This window comes from Diceros bicornis, chromosome 5, assembly GCF_020826845.1.
Source record: "Diceros bicornis minor isolate mBicDic1 chromosome 5, mDicBic1.mat.cur, whole genome shotgun sequence".
Lineage (NCBI taxonomy): Eukaryota > Metazoa > Chordata > Mammalia > Perissodactyla > Rhinocerotidae > Diceros > Diceros bicornis.
Window position 1 is genome coordinate 70,218,554 of NC_080744.1, and position 18,517 is coordinate 70,237,070.

General features: G+C 35.4%; 1 protein-coding gene across 1 annotated transcript in view; it reads left to right on the forward strand.

Moving 5' to 3' along the window:
- NRG4 (neuregulin 4) overlaps positions 1-15,001 on the forward strand; it is a 160,629-nt gene extending 145,628 nt beyond the window's left edge. Inside the window, exons 6-7 of the mRNA XM_058542163.1 lie at positions 3,674-3,753; positions 13,616-15,001. Coding sequence (XP_058398146.1) covers positions 3,674-3,753; positions 13,616-13,632 — 97 coding nt within the window. The 3' untranslated portion in view covers positions 13,633-15,001. The remainder of the gene's footprint in view (positions 1-3,673; positions 3,754-13,615) is intronic.
- The last annotated feature ends 3,516 nt before the right edge of the window (positions 15,002-18,517 follow it).

The window sequence follows — 18,517 nt, forward strand, 5'->3', positions numbered from 1 at the left end:
TTAAACAACAGAAGTTTATTTTTTTATAGTTCTGGAGGCTGGAAGTCCAAGATCAAGGTGCTGGCAGGGTTAGTTTCTGGTGAGGCCTCTCTTCCTGGCTTGTAGTTGGCTGCCTCCTTGCTATGCCTCATGTGGCCCCTTCTCTGTGCATGCACAGAGACCGAGAGATCTCTGTGTCTCTTTCTCTTCCTACAAGGACACCACTCCTTTCAGTTTAGGGCTCCACTTTCTGACCCCATTTAACCTTAATTATCTCCCTAAAAGCACTTTCTCCAAATATAGTCACATTGGAGGTTAGGCCTTCAACTTATAAATTTTGGAGGGACACAATTTAATCTATAATAGACAGTATGTATATTAGTCAGCATTCTGCAGAGAAATAGAACCAGTGAGATGTGGAGAGAGATTTATTTTAAGGAATTGGCTCATGCAATTATGGAGGCTGGCAAGTCCAAAATATGCAGGGTGGGCTGGCCGACTGGAGACTCAGGAAAGAGTCAGTGTTGCAGTTCAAGTCTGAAGGCTGTCTGCTGATAGAATTTCTTCTTGCTCAAGGGAGGTCAGTCTTTGTTCTATTAAGGTTTTAGACTGATTGGATGAGGCCCATCCACATCATGGAAGGCTATCTGCTTCACTCAAAGTCTACAGATTTAAAGATTACTCTCATCCCAAAAACACCCTTATAGAAACATCCAGAGTAATGTTTGACCAGATATCTGGGCACTGTGGCCCAGCCCAATTGACTTGTAAAATTAACTATCACAATGTGAACTAGAAAATTATGGGCCAATTTTATTCATTTAACCTAGATGTAAAAGATTGAAGATTAGCAAACCAAATCCAACAATGTATTTTTAAAAATCATGATCTTGGGTTTATTCCAGGAATGCAAAGTTATAAAATTAAAATATTAACTGATATATTTCATCTAGTTTATATATTAAAGGAGAAAAATCTTTTAACTTTCTTAATAAAAACTCTAATCAAACTAGGAAGAAAAAGGGGTATCTACAAAAAGCCTGTAGCAAGCAGCATATGTGGACAGTTGATATATAACAGAAGTGGTATTGCAGAGCAGTGGGGACATAATGGACTTTTCAATAAATGGTGTTGGCATTATTGTTTATCCACATGGAAGAGAGTAAAGTTGGATCTTTGCCTCAAAGCATACCTCAAAATCGGTACAGGTAGATTTAAAGACCTAAATGTGAAATGCAAAATGAAAACTCTCAGAACATTTAAAGAATGCCTTTGTGCCCTTGGGGGTAAGAATAGATTTCTGAAACAAAATTCAAGAAGTACAAATCATAAAACAAATGGCTGATAAATTTGACTATATTAAATTGAAGATTTCTAGTTATCAAGAGACACCACTTTAAAAAAAAGCCAAGCTACAAAGTACAAGAAGATGTTTGCAACATGTGAAAATGGACACATGTATATCTATGTCTTGAATATATCAACAAATCCTATAAATGATTAAGAAAAAGGTAAACCTGTAGACGAATGGGAAAAATAATTAAATTTATAGAAGATGACGATGCAAGTTTCATAAACTAAACATATGAAAATATGCTCAATCATATTAGGGAAATGCAAATTCAACCCACAATGTGATACCATTATCTCACTCATGAGATTGGCAAAAATTAAAAAAAAAAAAAAGCCCAAACAATATCAAATGTGAAACAGTTTTTGAATACTTTCTGTTGTCGTTCAGGAAGATTCACCCTGAGCTAACATCTGTGCCAACCTTCCTTTATTTCGTGTGTGGGTTGCCGCCATAGCATGGCTGCCGACGAGTGGTGTAGGTCTGTGCCCAGGAACCAAACTCGGGTCGCTGAAGCAGAGCGCACCAAACTTAACCACTAGACCATGAGGCCGGGCCCTGAACATTTTTGAATCAGTTTGCAACTACCTTGTAAAGTTAAACAAGTGCGTGGTCTACAACTCAGCAGTTTCACTTCTGGATATATACCTTACAGAAACTCTCACACGTGTATACCAGGAGTTTATAGTAGAAATGTTCATAATAGCAAAAAACTGGAAATTACCCAAGTTCCCATCAACAGTAAAATGGACAAATAAGTTATGATATGTTCATATTAAAGAATAATCTAGAAAAGCAGAAATGAACTAGGTACACACATCAACCTGGATGAATCTTAGAAACAGTTTTAAATGAAGCAAGTCACATAAGAAAACATAACAATATGATTCCATTCATGTAAAGTTTAAAACTAGACAAAACTAAATAATGTGTTGTTTAGGGTCATATATATAAGTGGTAAAAGTATAGAGAGAAGGAAGAGACTGATTAGCACAAAATACAGAATAGGGCTTACCTCTGGTGGGGAGAAAGAGGGAAGCAATCAACGAAGGCGCAGAATGGGGCTTCTGGGATGTGTTAATGGCCTATTTCTAATCTTGTGCTATGTGTATAAGAGTCTATTACTGATTTTTAAGCTATATGTAAATGTTTTTATCCACTCTTTTTATATGTATGCTTTATTTAAAAATAAAATAAACTTTTTGCCAATTACAAAGTTAAACAGTTTTATTTTAAAACATTTAGAAAATGAATGTAAATTTAATCAATGAGAAAAATAGCATCCTTAACAGTCTCACAAAAATAATATCTTTGAATAATTTCCAGATAGGATTGCAATATGTTTGAAACTGTATATTTTCCATTTTTAAATGACAACGCAAGCAGAGGCATTTTTATCTGATGATATGGGCAGAGGCATCTGTCTTAATGCCAAGAGCAGAATTAATTTGAAAAATGGCTATTGCTTATAGAATCTAGACATAAGATTTGGCTTTTATATACTGTCCAAGTGAAATATATTTGTCTATCAGAAATGTGGTGCTTTTAAGAATGAAACCAAGTCACTGTTAATATAATAGTTTTTGGGTCCCTCAATGAAATTGCTCTAAGCCGAGGGCCTTTTGAAATTTAGTAACTAATCAGTGCCATCTTTGAATGAGGTCCAAAATGATACCCCAATAATGCTGAAATCTAGACTAAAATCAATAGTGTTTCATGAGGAGGAACCAGTGTATTTTGAAAAAACACACTTTATTTTGCTATGATAAAAGTGATTTTGAATTCATTTCATTAACATAAGGTAATACTCTAGGCACTGACATACTGGAAAAAATTAAAGTGGACATTCCAAAAATCTTATTTAATATTAAAAGTTTTTTAAAAACTCTGTCATGATCACCTGAATACAAGTCTAACCTATATTGATTGACCAGATGACAAAAAAGATTGATGAACTGCAACCTTAAAAAGGTACAAAATGAATTTTTTAAATGTTATTAATAGAATAGTTGACTAAAGCCACCCCATGTCACATAAGGGTCCCAACTAGTAATGAAGACTAACCTCTTTAAAAAGGGCACAAAAACTACACTAAAATACAACAGCTCTGCTGTCTTAAAGGAAAAATACTAAGTGGTATTATCAGCATCTAAAGTCCCCACAGATGATCTGCCTACCCTGATGAATTTTTTAAATAATGGGGGCACAGTTTTAGGGCAGCCCTGACAATTGCAGGTGGTTGTGGGGAAGAAAATGAACCTCTAAATCTTCAAGTTTAAATTTTCTTTCTCATTTTCTGCTACCCGTTTTCCATTTGTGTGTTTCTTTCCTCTTTCCTGTCAGGAAGGGCCACCTTCAGAGAGCCAATGCAGTCCAGTATGATATCAACCTGGTAGAGACAAACAGTACCAGTGCCCACCACAGTGAGTAAATTTAAAATGAAATGCTTATTTTAAGCCCTAGATGAGATTGTTGTTACATGTAAGGATTTGGATCTATCCAAAAAAGGTTGACCCTTAGGATTTTTCTGTGGGTTTTGAACTAAGCACTCTTTTTCACCTGAAGATGAATTTCTCATTAGCAGTTTGACACAAGTCATTTTTTCCCCCCAAAGAAAACCATGTTATCTCACTATGTGAAATTATGTTGTTAGCCATAATGTGTTACACAATAGAAGGGACTGGTTTCTCCAGAAGTAATTTGAAGTGGGCTGGTATATAGGGAAGGGGAGAATTTTTACCTGTATGGATAGGCAAATCTTTGGGAAACTTGTAGACCAATTAATGTTTTAAGAGTATCTTGAGACTTCTGCTTCTGGCCAAGATGGAGTAACAGGGACTGGATTTACCTCCTACTTGAAACAATTAAAAATGGACATAATACATGAAGCAATGGTTTTCAAGACATTAGACATTGGGAAACAAAGGATTGTGATCCCTGAGAGATGGGAAACAGACGAGGTGAGCCAATGATTGCCTCAGATTATTGTCTTGAGAGAATTTCCAGGCTTTCGCACAGGATGGGGGAACATGGGCTGAGCTTGGCAGACTCCTTGAGTTGAGAAGATGAAGCTGAAAATCCAGAAAGATCAGGGTGGCTATAGTTCACTGCACAGAGTACTGGGAAGGAGCTGCATACAGAGAGAATCCCAGAGATCTTCAGTTCAAGTATTCAGTTGAATAATAATCAACACATATCTAGTAGGAAAATACTTGAGTTAAGAAAAGAATCACCTGAAAGGAAGTACCCAGTACTCACAGAGGGCCAGGAAAAGTGCCTGTTCCCAAGAATAAGACTAAAAAAACCTAATTATTCTTGAAACATTGGTAGAGTACACAAAAGAGTGTTTCCCCAGTAGTGGGGAATAATTAGCCCTAGACTGAGCCCTGCTCCAGTCTTGCCTAACAAATCTTAAAAGCAAGAACTGAAAGAATCAAATTGTTTCCAAAGAACTACATCCCAAATCAAAGCTCAGTAATACAAAAAAATTCCACTACCCAAGAGGTAAAATTCACATGTTGCACATCCAATCAAAAATTACCAACTTGTTGGTTTAACATATGCAAATCTATCAATATGATATACCACATTAACAGAATGAAAGATAAAAACTACATGATCATCTCCGTAGATGCAGAAAAAGCATTTGACAAAGTTCAACATCCGTTCATGATAAAAACTCTCAAATAAGTATAAAAAGAAATTCCCTCAATACAATAAAGGCCATTTATGAAAATCCCACAGCTAACATCATTGTCAGTGGGGAAAAACTGAAAGCTTTTCCTCTAAGATTCAGTGCAAAGCAAGGATGCTCACTCTTACCAGTTCTGTTCAATGTAGTTCTGGAAGTACTAGCAAGAGCAATCAGACAAAAAACAAAAAGCATCCAAATTAGAAAAGAAGAAGTTAAATTACCTCTGTTTGCAGACGACATGATCCTATATGTAGAAAACCCAAACACTTCATTAAAAAACTGTTAGAAGTAATAAATGAATTCAGTAAAGTTGCTGGATACAAAAATCAGCATATAAAAATTGGTTGCTTTTCTTTACACCAACAATGATCGATCCGAAAAGGAAATCAAGAAAACAATCCTATTTATGATAGCATCAAAATGAATAAAATACTTAGGAATAAGTTTAACCAACGAGGTGAAAGATCTGTACACTGAAAACTGTAAAATACTGAGGGAAGAAATGAAAGAAGACACAAAAAGTGGAAAGATATTCCAAGTTCATGGATTGGAAGAATTAATCTTGTTAAAATGTCCATACTGCCCAGAACAATATACAGGTTCAATACAATTACTATCACAATTCCAATGGCATTTTTCACATAAATAGAAAAAACAGTCCTAAAATTTGTATGGAACCGCAAAAGACCCTAAATAGCCAAAACAAATCTTGATAAAGATGAGGAAAGTTGGAGGCATCACACTTCCCAATTTCAAATTATATTACAAAGCTATAGTAATCAAAACAGTATGGTAATGGCATAAAAACAGACACACACACCAATGAATAGAATTGAGAGCCCAGAAATAAACCCAAACATGTACAATCAATGAATTTTTGACAAAAGTGCTAAGAATACATAAAAGATAGTCTCTTCAAGAAATGGTGTTGGGGGGCTGGCCCGGTGGCAAGTGGTTAAGTGCGCGCTCCACTTCAGCTGCCCAGGGTTTGCCGGTTCGGATCCCGGGCACACACCGACACACCACTTGGCAAGCCATGCTGTGGCGGTGTCCCATATAAAAAGTGGAGGAAGATGGCATAGATGTTAGCCACAGCCAGTCTTCCTCAGCAAAAAAGAGGAGGATTGGCAGATGTTAGCTCAGGGCTGATCTTTCTCACAAAAAAAAAAAAAAAAAAAGAAATGGCGTTGGGAAAACTGGATATCCACGTACAAAAGAATGAAAATTGGACCACTATATTACACCATACACAAATATAAACTCAAAATGGATTAGAGACTTAAATATAAGATCTGAAACTGTAAAACTCCTAGAAGAAAACACAGGGAAAAAGCTCCTTGGCATTGGCCTTGGCAATGATTTTTTTGAGTATGACACCAAAAGCTCAGGCAACAAAAGCAAAAATAAATAAGAGGCACTACATCAAATTAAAAAGCTTCTGCACAGCAAAGGAGACAGTCAACAAAATGAGAACACAACCTAAAGAATGGGAGAAAATATTTGCAAACCATATATTGGATAAGGGGTCAAAACTCAAAATATCTAAGGAACTCGTACAACTCAATAGCAAAAAACCAACCAAACCAATTTAAAAATGGGCCCCTCCAACATTCTAAGCCCATTTTCTCCTTCAATTCTCAGGAAAATGTATGTAGAATACCCTTTTGCCCCTATAATTCTAGATACATGAAATATTAAAATAACTATTTTATGAAGTAGTCAAACATAGGGTTTTTAGTGTAGGATTTCTTAGGCGTTAATAACAAGTGGGTTTTTTTTTTTTTAAACATACAAATGGCCAACAGGTATGTGAAAGGTACTCAATATCACTAATCATTAGGGAAATGCAAATCAAAATCATGAGATATTACCTCATGCCTGTTAGGATGGCTAATATAAAAAAGATAAAAGATAACAAGTTTTGGTGAGGACATGGAAAAAAGGGAACCCTTGTATACTATTAGTGGGAATGTAGATTGGTTCAGCCATTATGGAAAACATTATGGAGTGCCTCAAAAAATTAAAAATAGGACTACCAATCCCTCTTCTGGGTATATAACCAAAGGAAATAAAATCACTTCAAAGTGATCGCTGTGCTCCCATGTTCATTGCAGCATTATTCACAATAGTCAAGATATGAAAATAACCTAAGTGTCCATCAATGGATGAATGGATAAAGAAATGATGGCACACACACACACAGACACACACACACACACAACGGAATATTATTCAGCCTTTAAAAAGGGATGTCCTGCCATTTGTGACAACATGGATGGACCTGGAGGACATTGTGCTAAGTGAAATAAGCCAGATGCAGAAAGAAAAATACTGCATCGTCTCACTTATATGTGAAATCTACAAAAAGTTGCACAGGAGCAGAGAGTAGAAGAATGGAGGTTTAGGGGTGAGGAGGTGGGGGAAATGGAGAGATGTTGGTCAAAGGGTCCAAATTTCAGTTATGTAGGATGAATGAGTTGAGAAATCTAATGTACAAGGTGACTGTAGTTAATACTTTACTGTATATTGGAAATTTGCTAAGGTATAGATTTCAGGTGATCTTACCACAAAAAAATAAAATGGTAACTATGTGAGGAGATGGATATTTGACTACAGTAATCATTTTCCTATGTATCTCTATATCAAAACATCATGTTGTATACTTTAAATATATTCAATTTTTATTAAAAATAGATAAAGTCAAGGGTAAATTAAAAAGAAAATTAGCAAGTTGTAAAGCAGCAGGAAATGTATTGAAATAATGAGAAAAATTAACAAATGGAAACTGATCCAAAACTCTTACAAATCTTAGAATTGTCAGGCAAGCACATTAAACAATTATTATAAATGTATCCCATGTATTCAAAAGTTGAGACATGAAAGATATGTATGTTAAAAATAAAAGAATCCAATTGAACTTCCAAAGATGAAAATTAGTGTGTGAGATGAAAAACATTGGATGGTATTAACATTAGATTACACACCATAAAAGAAAAGATTGGTGAACTTGAAGATACAGCAATAGAAACTACAAAAAAAAACAATTTTTTTTAATGCAAAGAGCATTATGTGATGCTATGCAGCAACTTCAGGTGGCATAATATAGGGTTAATTGGAATCTCTGAAGGAGATAAGAGACAAGAGGGGAAGATAAAATATTTGACAAAAGATGTTAAAGGCTTATGTGCTGACAGCTATAAAATATTGCTGAGAGAAATGAAAGGAAGGGCTAAATAAATGGAGTGATATGCTGTGTTCAGGTTTGTAAAACTCAATATTGTTAAGATGTCAGTTCTCCTCAAATTGACCTAAAGGTGCAACTATCCCAATCAAAATCGTAGCAGGTGTTTTTTTTTTTAAATTGACAAGCTAGTTCTAAAATTTCTATGGAAATGTGAAGGACCTAGAATAGTGAGAATAGTGAAAACGATTTTTAAAAAGAGCAAAGTGGGAGGCTTCACAGTTTCTCACTTCACATCTTACTATAAGGCTACAGTAATCAAGACACTCTGGTACTGGCATCAAGATAAACATATGTGTCTAGCAATAAACCCACAACTGATTTTCACCAAAGGGGCCAAGGCAATTCAGCTTGGAAAGGATAGTCTTTTCAACAAATGATGCTGGGACAGTTGGATATCCACATACAAAAAGTTGAATTTAGACCCTTACCATATCCAAAAATAACTCAAAATGGATCTAACTATAAGAGCTAAAACTATAAAACTCTTAGAAGAAAACTTAGGAGAAAGTCTTTGTGACATTGGATTAAGCAAAGATTTTTAGCTATGATATGAAAAGCGTATATGATAAAAGAAAAAAATGATAATTTGGACTTCATCCAAATTAAACACTTTAGTCCTTCAAAAGACACCATAATAAAAATGAAGACAGGCCACTAACTGGGAGAAAATACTTATAAATCATAAGTCTAATAAATGATTTGTATCTAGAATATATAAAGAATTCTTTCAACTCAATAATAAAAAGACAACCCAGTTAAGATTTGGGTAAAATATTTAAATAGACATTTTACCAAAGAAAATATAAAAATGGCTAATAAATGCACAGAAAGATACTTGACATTGTTAGTCATTAGGGAGATGGAAATTAAAACCACATTGAGATGCCACTTAACTTAATGGCTAATAAATGCACAGAAAGATACTTGACATTGTTAGTCATTAGGGAGATGGAAATTAAAACCACATTGAGATGCCACTTAACACCTAACACTGCTATAGTGGAAACAAAAGGTTAACAACTGGTGGTGAGAATGTGGGGAAACTAGAATACATTGCTGATGGGAACTTCAAATGGTATAGCCACTTTGGAAAACAGTTTGGCAGTTTCTTAAAGAGTTAAATATATCACCCATCAATCCCATCCCTAGATAACTACCCAAAATAAATGAAAACATATGTTCAAGACTTGAAGATGAATGTTCATAGTGGCATTATTAATAATAACCAGAAAGTAGAAATAATCCAAATGTCCATCAACTTGTCAGTAGATAAACAAAATATGGTATATCCATAAAGTAGAGTACTATTCAGCTATAAAAAGGAACAAAGTACTGATAAATGCTATATAACATGGATAAATCTCCATTATGCTAAGTGATACCAGCCACAAAAGACCACAAATTGTATGCTTACATTTATATTAAGGTAGATGCTACAACATGGATGAACCTTGAAGATATTGTGAAAGTGGTTGCCGAGGGCTGGAAGTTGGAATGGGTAGTGACTGCAAATGGTCATGAAAAATCTTCTTAGGGTGATACAGTTATTCTACAAGAGGATTGTGTTAATGGTTGCACAACTCTGTAAATCACTAAAATTTGTTGAATTGTATACTTTAAAAAGGTGAATTTATAAGATGTAAATTGTACCTCAGTAAAGTTGTTTCAAAAAGCCAGTCAGCTTTTCACCAAATGGTGCTGGAAAAACTGGATATCTACATGCAAAAGAATGAAGTTGGACCCTTACCTTACACTATATACAAAAATTAACTCAAAATGGATCAAAGACCTGAACATAAGAACTAAAACTGTCAAGTCTCAAAGGAAACAGGGGAAAAGCTTCATGAAACTATATTTGGCAATGATTTCTTAGATATGACACCAAAGGCACAGGCAACAAAAGAAAAATTAGATAAATTGGACTTGATCAAAATTAAAAACTTTTATGCATCAAAAGACACTATCAACAAAGTAAAAAGGCAAACCACAGAATGAGAGAAAATATTTACAAATCACGTATCTGATAAGGGATTAATATCCAGAATATACAAAGAACTCCTAAAATGCAACAACAAATAAAAAACAACCCAATTTAAAAATGGGCAAAGGACTGGAATAGACATTTCTCCAAAGATATATGGATGGCCAACAAGCACATGAAAAGATGTTCAACATCACTAATCATTAGGGAAACACAAATCGAAACCGCAATGAGATACCACTTCACACCCATTAGGATGGCTACTGTAAAAAAAAAAAAAAAAACAGAAAACAACAAATGTTTGCAAGGATGTGGAGAAATTGGAACTTTTGAGCATTGTTGTGGGAATGTAAAATGGTGCAGCCACACTAGAAAACAGTATGTCATTGCCTCAAAAAATTAAACACAGAATTACCGTATGATCCACCAATTCCACTTCTGGGTATATACACAAAAGAACTGAAAGTAGGGACTCAGATATTTGTACACCAATGTTCATAGGAGCATTATTCACAATAGCCAAAAGGTTGAAATCACCCAGATGTCCATTGATGAAGGAACTGATAAACACAATGTAGTATATACATACAATGGAATATTATTTAGCCTTAAAAAGGCATGAAATTCTGATACATGCTCAACTGTGGATGAACCTTTAAGACATTATGCTAAGTGAAATAAGCCAAACACAAAAGAAAAGTATTGTAAGATTCCACTTTTTGAGATATCGAGAATAATCAAATTCATAGAGACAGAAAGTAGGATGATGGTTACCAGATGCTGAGAGTAGGAGAATGGGGAATTGTTATTGAATGAGTACAGAGTTTTAGTATGGGATGATGAAAAAGTTCTGGAGATGGATAGTGGTAATGGTTGCTCAACAATATGGATGTACTAAATGACACTGAACTGTACACTTAAAAATGGTTAAAATGGTAAGTTTTAGGGGCCGGCTGGTGGCATAGTGATGAAGTTCACACACTCTGCTTCAGTGGCCTAGGGTTCATGGGTTTGGATCCCAGGTGCGGATCTGCACACCACTCATCAAGCCATGCTGTGGCGATATCCCACAGACAAAATAGAGGAAGATTGACACATATGTTAGCTCAGGGCCAATCTTCCTCACCAAAAAAAAAGGGGGGGGGTAAATTTTTTTTTTGTTATGTATATTTCACAATAAAAAGTCAGACTGAAAAAGAGATGCCATTATTAAATGATGCTATTGGATAGTGTATTTTAATATGCTCAAAAAGTAATCTTGAGTTATCAAGAGATTGAGATATGTTTCTGTACTTTATAATTAAGTGAAATCATGTATTTTAACGGTTTAAGTTTGTTGATCTTTGCTATATTTGTAATGATAATGTCTGGAACCACATTCATTTGTGAAGTGCTTGATAGTAAAATAACCAGTGAAGAAATTCTCAGAGAACTGAAAATTTGTTATTCATCATGCTGTTAACTGGAAAGATTAACACAAATAATGCCAAATCTGACAGGAAAGTGTGGGAATGGTCGACTGCCATAAGGCTTTGAATGCCCAAGTACCTATGCACATAATTCACCAATGGCATCTCTCCTCAAAAGGCTTGCCTCTTGATTTTTTTTCCAGAATGTTCAATGGGATGGTAAAATCTCAATTATTTTTTAGAAAACAGACACACACAAAACAACAACAAATTGACCTCTTTCTGTTTATAAAGACTCACTTGTAATAAAATGGAAAGTACTTAAACTCTTTCCACGTGGAGGTACTCTGGTTTAATTGGGAAAAGAGTTTTGGAACTTAAGTATTAAATTGCAGCTTTTTGTGTGTGTGTGAGGATGATCAGCCTTAAGCTAACATCCATGCCAATCCTTCCTCTTTTTGCTAAGGCAGACTGGCACTGGGATAACATCCGTCCCCATCTTCCTCAACTTTATATAGGATGCTGCCACAGCATGGCTTGACAAGAGGTGCGTCGGTGCGCACCCGGGATCCGAACCCAGGCCGCCAGCAGCGGAGCACGCGCACTTAACCGCTATGCCACAGGGCGGCCCAAATTGCAACTTTTTTTAATGGAGGGAAAAAAGATGTCAAAACAAAGGATAAAAATCTGGATAAGGTATTGGGCATAGCTCACAAAATTAGCTCACTGACTGCTTATTTTTTCAAGGTCAAACAATCTCAGTCAATAATTGCGAGGCCATAACTATAAGGAAAGCAAGAGAAATGCCTTTTACCACATATGACAAGATCTGTGTCATGACAATAAAATTGATTATGGGGACTAGGACTTGCTTAATCATATTAGCTCATATTTATATTATGAAAATCACAGCATAATGGTACATTCTGTTTTAAAAATTATTAATAATCTATCTTCACCAAGAAACTCCCCTTGCCACCACACCATTAAAGTCTTATTCAGTTTATCAGCTCCCCTCTGATAGGTTTGTTCATGTCACCTTGTGTGCCTCTAGAATATAGACCTCCCTAGGCAATCTTTCCAATTTGTTCGTTAAGTGAACCCACAGCCTAAATCCTAGCATACGTTTAGGTTGTAAGTATGTATCGCTCCTATTGCAATAATGCCCTAGTTCTGAAAGTACAGCTCTTCAAATGGAAAGAAAGCAATGTAATGATATACTCACGCACGTCAGGTGCCTATTATGTGCCAGGCACTGTGGTCGATATTTCATACACATTAACTCATACAAGTCTTAACACCTGTTGTGAGGCAGGTGGTATTATTCTCACTCTACAAAAGAGAAAACTGAGGCTCAGAGAGGTTAAGATCAAGATCACACATCTAGAATATGGTAGGACAAGGTGAGTCGAGCTCCCAAACCCATGTTTTTCATACTGCACTTATACTTCCACAAATATGGGTGACAGCCTCAGGGCTCATTGGCTCTAGGGGGAGTTTTTGCCCCTACACTAAATAGCCCTAGCCAGCCACAGGTTCTTTTAGTCCTTGTGTTTGACACTTTCTTCTGTTTTCTTGCCATCAGTTATTACTTCTCATTGCTGTTAGTGTGACTCACTCTAGCAATCTTTTCCCCTTACCCACTCTTATCATTTCTAATATGTTAAAAAAAATCACCATGGTTTTTAGAACTTTGGGTAACAGAAAAAATAGGCAGTGGGAAAGACAGGGACACTTACTTATGTGAGACCCCACACGACTCCTCTGTGTTCTGATGAGCATTGTAGGGCAGAGTGCTGGCTTGTTGGGGTGTTCTAGGCTAGTTCACCGCGACTCTTCATATCACACACAGGAGTGGGTTTATATATGTGAATAAGGCAAGAGAGATGTGTTGCTGGGTGTGCATATAAACAAAAATTTGAAATGGAGAAAACATGTTAATTCTTATTTTCCATAGGTCATGGAGAACACTGAGGAAATATCAAAGTGAACCAAATCATTGCTTCTTTGTTACAAAGGCAGAAAATGAAACACCATAAGGGAAAAGAAATTAAAAGATTTAATCCTTCTTTCTTCCCTAAATTAAAGACTTAAGTTGTCATACCATGAAACACAGTCTGTTCTGCTGCAAGGTATGTGTGTTTCTGTAACGTATATTATTTGCTGATATGTAACTGGTAAATAGGGGAATGGTAAATAGGGGAATGATGTCAGTCCTATGTAGAAGATGCATTGGTTCAAACATTTTCCCCAGTAAACTAATGTGTTGAAGGAATCCGAGGCAAACTTTCTCATAACTAAAGAGAAACTCTTAGCAATGAAGACCCTAAGAAAAAAAGACAAAAATCCTTTAAGTGCAAGGAGTGGTGGGTTTAGTGGCTTCAAAAACCACCCAAGTTATCACTATGTTAAGCTGTCTGGGAAGCTGCAAGTACAGATAAGCTATGAAGACATTTCACCTGGTGATTAAGAAAAAAGCATTGATTAATGAAGAAGGCTACTTCTAGATCATGTTTAATATTGATGAAAACAGTTTCTGTTAGAAGTGATTGATTGCAAGGTTCTATATCTGAAAGGAAGAAACACAACCCCAAAAGTTTAAGGCTGCAAAAGATGGACTTATTCTCAGTGCAGATACTAGGGAAAATTTAGAATTTTTGTTTTTGTTACTGCTCAGATTACAAAGTTCTGAACCTATTTTCCCCATAAGGCTTTTCATTTTTAGGGTATGATTTTGCAGAATATGAGGTTTTCATCTTATTATTGAAGAATTCATTAGGCCAGAACAATTTCTCCAGTTTTTTCCAACTGTGAAGTTGCCCTGAAACATGATAGAAAGCAACAGCGACTTTCAGGAAGCATGAAAATAAACAGTTGTGGAGTAGTTTGGAACAGTGGGTATTCTGAACACCAAAGGTCTGGGGCTGGTAAATAGTTGAGGCAGAGGAGCCAGCACTGACCGAATGAATGAAACAGCCCTCCTGTGAACCATTTCCTCTTCAAGACAATTTCTCCACCTCCTCACCAACACGTATTGTTTTCTATTTGTTTTTTTATAATAGCCATCCTAATGGGTGTGAAGTGGTATCTCATTGTGGTTTTGATTTGCATTTCTCTAATGATTAGTGATGTTGAGCATCTTTTCATGTGCTTATTGGCCATCTGTATGTCTTCTTTGGATACCTGTCTATTCAAGTCCTGTTCCCATTTCTTAATCGAGTTGTCTTTTGTTGTTGTTGCATTTTAGGAGCTCTTTATATATTCTGGATATTAATCCCTCATTAGATATGTGATTTGAAAATATTTTCTTGCATTCTGTGGATTTTTTTTATCTACTCTGTTGATAGTGGTCCTTAGATGCATAAGTTTTCAATTTTGATGGAAGTCTGATTTGTCTACTTTTTCTTTTGATGCCTGTGACTTGGGTGTTATATCCAAGAAATCATTGCCAAATCCAATGTCCTGAAGCTTCCCCCATTTTCTTTTAAGAGTTTTATAGTTTTAGGTCTTACATTTAGGTCTTTGATCCACTTTGAGTTAATTTTTGTATATGGTACTAGGTAAGAGTCCAACTTGATTCTTTTGCATGTAGATATCCAGTTCTCCCAATACCATTTGTTGAAAAGACTGTCCTTTTCCCGTTAAATGGTCTTGGCACACTTCCCCAAAAGCATTTGACCATATATGTGAGGATTTATTTCTCGATCAATTCTTTATTCTGTTCCACTGGTTTTTATGTCTGTTTTTATGTCAGTACCACCAGTGTTTTGATTACTGTGGCTTCGTAGTAAATTTTGAAATTAGGAAGTGTGACCCTTCCAACTTTGGTCTTCTTTTTCAAGATTGTTTTGGCTATTTGGAGTCCCTAGACTTTCCACTGAATTTTAGGATGTGTTTTTCTATTTCTGTAAAAAATGCCATTGAAATTTTGAAATGGATTACCTTGACTCTGTAGATCACTTTGGATAGTATTGACATCATACAACTATTAAGTCCTCTAATCCATGAAAATGGGGTGTCTTTCCATTTACTGGTGTCATCTTTAGTTTCTTTCAGCAATATTTTATACTTTTCTGTGTACAAGTGTTTCACCTCCTTCATTAACTCCTAAGTATTTATTGTTTTTGATGCTATTGTAAAGAGAATTATCTTAATTTCTTTTCCAGATTGTTCATTATTAGTGTATGGAGAGGCAACTGATTTTGTACATTGCTTTTGTAGCCTTAAACTTTGCTGAATTTGTTTATCATAACAGTTTTTTGAGTGTGGGATCATTAGTGTTTTTTACATATAAGATCAAGTACTCTGCTAACAGAGATAATTTTACGTCTTCCTTTCCAATTTCAATCTTTTTCTTGACTAATTCCTCTGCCTAGAACTTCCAACACTATATTGAATAGAAGTAGAAAAGCTGGCATCCTTGTCTTGTTTCTGATCTTAGAGGAAAAGCTTTCAGTCTTTCTCCATTGATTATGATGTTAGCTGTGAGATTTTCATATGTGGCATTTGTTATGTTGAAGTAGTTTCCTTCTATTCCTAGTATTGAGTGTTTTTACCAAAAAAGGCTCTTGAATTTTGTCACATTCTTTTTCTGCATCGATTCATCATGTGGGGTTTTCACCCTTCATTCTGTTAATGTAGCATATTATATTGATTGACTTTTATCTGTTGAACCATGCTTGCATAATAAGGATAAATCCACTTGTTCAAAGTGTATAAAACTTTTATTATGCTGCTGAATTCAGTTTGCTAATATTTTGTTTATGTTTTTTGTATCAATATTCATCTGGGATATTGGTTTTTAGCTTTTTTTTTTTTGCGAGGAAGATTAGCCCTGAGCTAACATCCATTGCCAATCCTCCTCTTTTTGCTGAGGAAGATTGGCCCTGGGCTAACATCTGTGCCCATCTTCTTCTACTTTATATGTGGGACACCTGCCACAGCATGGCTCGACAAGTGGTGCATAGGTCTGCGCCCACGATCCGAACCTGCGAACCCCGGGCTGCCAAAGCAGAGCATGGGAGCTTCACCACCATGCCATTGGGCCGGCCCCTGGTCGGTAGCTTTTTTTCCCTTATGTTGTCATTGTCTGGCTTTGGTATCAGAGCAATGCTGGCTTTTTGGAATGAGTTAGTAAGTGTTCCCTCTTCTTGAATTTTTTGGAAAACTTTGAGGACTGGTGTTATTTCTTCTTTAAATGTTTGGTAGAATTCACCAGTGAAGCTATCAGTTGCAAGGTTTTTCTTTGTTGGGAGGTTGTTGAGCACTGATTCAACCTCCTTTATTAGTTATAGGTCTATGTAGATTTTTTATTTCTTCATGATTCATTCTTGGTAAGGTTTTGTGTTTCTAGGAATATATCCGTTTCATCTAGGTTATCCAATTTGTTGGCATACCACTGCTCATAATACTCTCTTATAATCCTTTTTATTTCTATAGAATTATTAGTAATACTCCCACTTTTATTTCTGCTTTTTAGTAACTGGAGTCTTCTCTTTTTCCTGGTCTAGCTAAAGCTTTGTCTACTTCATTAATCTTTTCAAAGAACTAGCTTTTGGTTTGAAATTTTCTGTTGTTTTTCTATCTTCTATTTTGCTTAGCTTAGCTCTAATCTTCTTTCCGCTACCTTTGGGTTTAGTTCCTTCTTCTTTTTCTAGTTCCTTAAGTTGTACGGTTAGAATGTTGATTTCAGATTTTTTTCCTCTAAGGTAAGCATTTACAGCTATAAATTTCTGTCTTAGCACTGTTTTCATTGCATCTCCTAAGTTTTGGTATGTTGTGTTTTGCTTAATATATTTTCAAGGTCTGTCATTAGATGGGTAAATGTTTACAACTGTTACATCTTTGATGTATTAAACCTTTTAATATATAATGTCCTTCTTTGTCTCTTGTAACCCTTTTGGATTTAAAGTCTATTTTGTCAGATAGTAGGATAGCCACCCCTGCTCTCTTTTGGTTACTATTTGCATGGAATATCTTTATCAATCTTTTTACTTTTAACCTATTTGTGTCTTTGGATCTGAAATCAGTCTCTTGTAGACAGCATATAGTTAGATCATGTTTTTAAATCCATTTCACCAGTCTCTGTCTTTTGATTGGAGTTTAATCCTTTTACAGTTAATTATTGACAGGGAGGGACTTCTGTCATTTTGCTGTTTGTTTCCTATATGCTTTATAGCTTTTTGTACCTCATTTTCTGTCTTTTGTATTTAGCTGTTTTTTTGTAATGAAAGATTTTAATTAATTCTCTTCTCATTTACTTTTGTGTATATCCTATGGCTACTTCTTTGTGGCTACCATGGGGATTCCATTTAACATCCTAAAGTAATAACACTCTAATTTGAATTTTTACCAGCTTAGCTTCAATAGTATATAAAAACTTTACTCTTATATATCTCCGTACTCACTCCCTTTCAGCTATTAATGTCACAAAATTACATCTTTAAGCCTTATGTCTGAAAACATAGACCAGTAACTATTTTTATACATTAGTCTCTTCAATTATGTAGAAAACAAAAAGTGGAGTTACAAATCAGTTATAATACTAGCTTTTATAATTGCCCATGTATAACTTTACTGGAGATCTTTATTTCTTTATATGGCTTTGAGTTCCTATTGTCCTTTCATTTCAGGACCTGAAATGAACCTGAAGAACTCCCTTTAGCATTTCTCACAGGGTGGTTCTAATGGTATCAGTCTCCTTCAGCTGTTGTTTATCTGGTAGTGTTTTAATTTCTCCCTCATTTTTGAAGGAGTTGTTTTCAGATATAAGATTTTTGGTTGATAGTTTTTTTCTTTTAGCACTTTGAATATATCAGACTACTGCCTTTTGACCTCCAAGGTTTCTGGTGAGAAATCT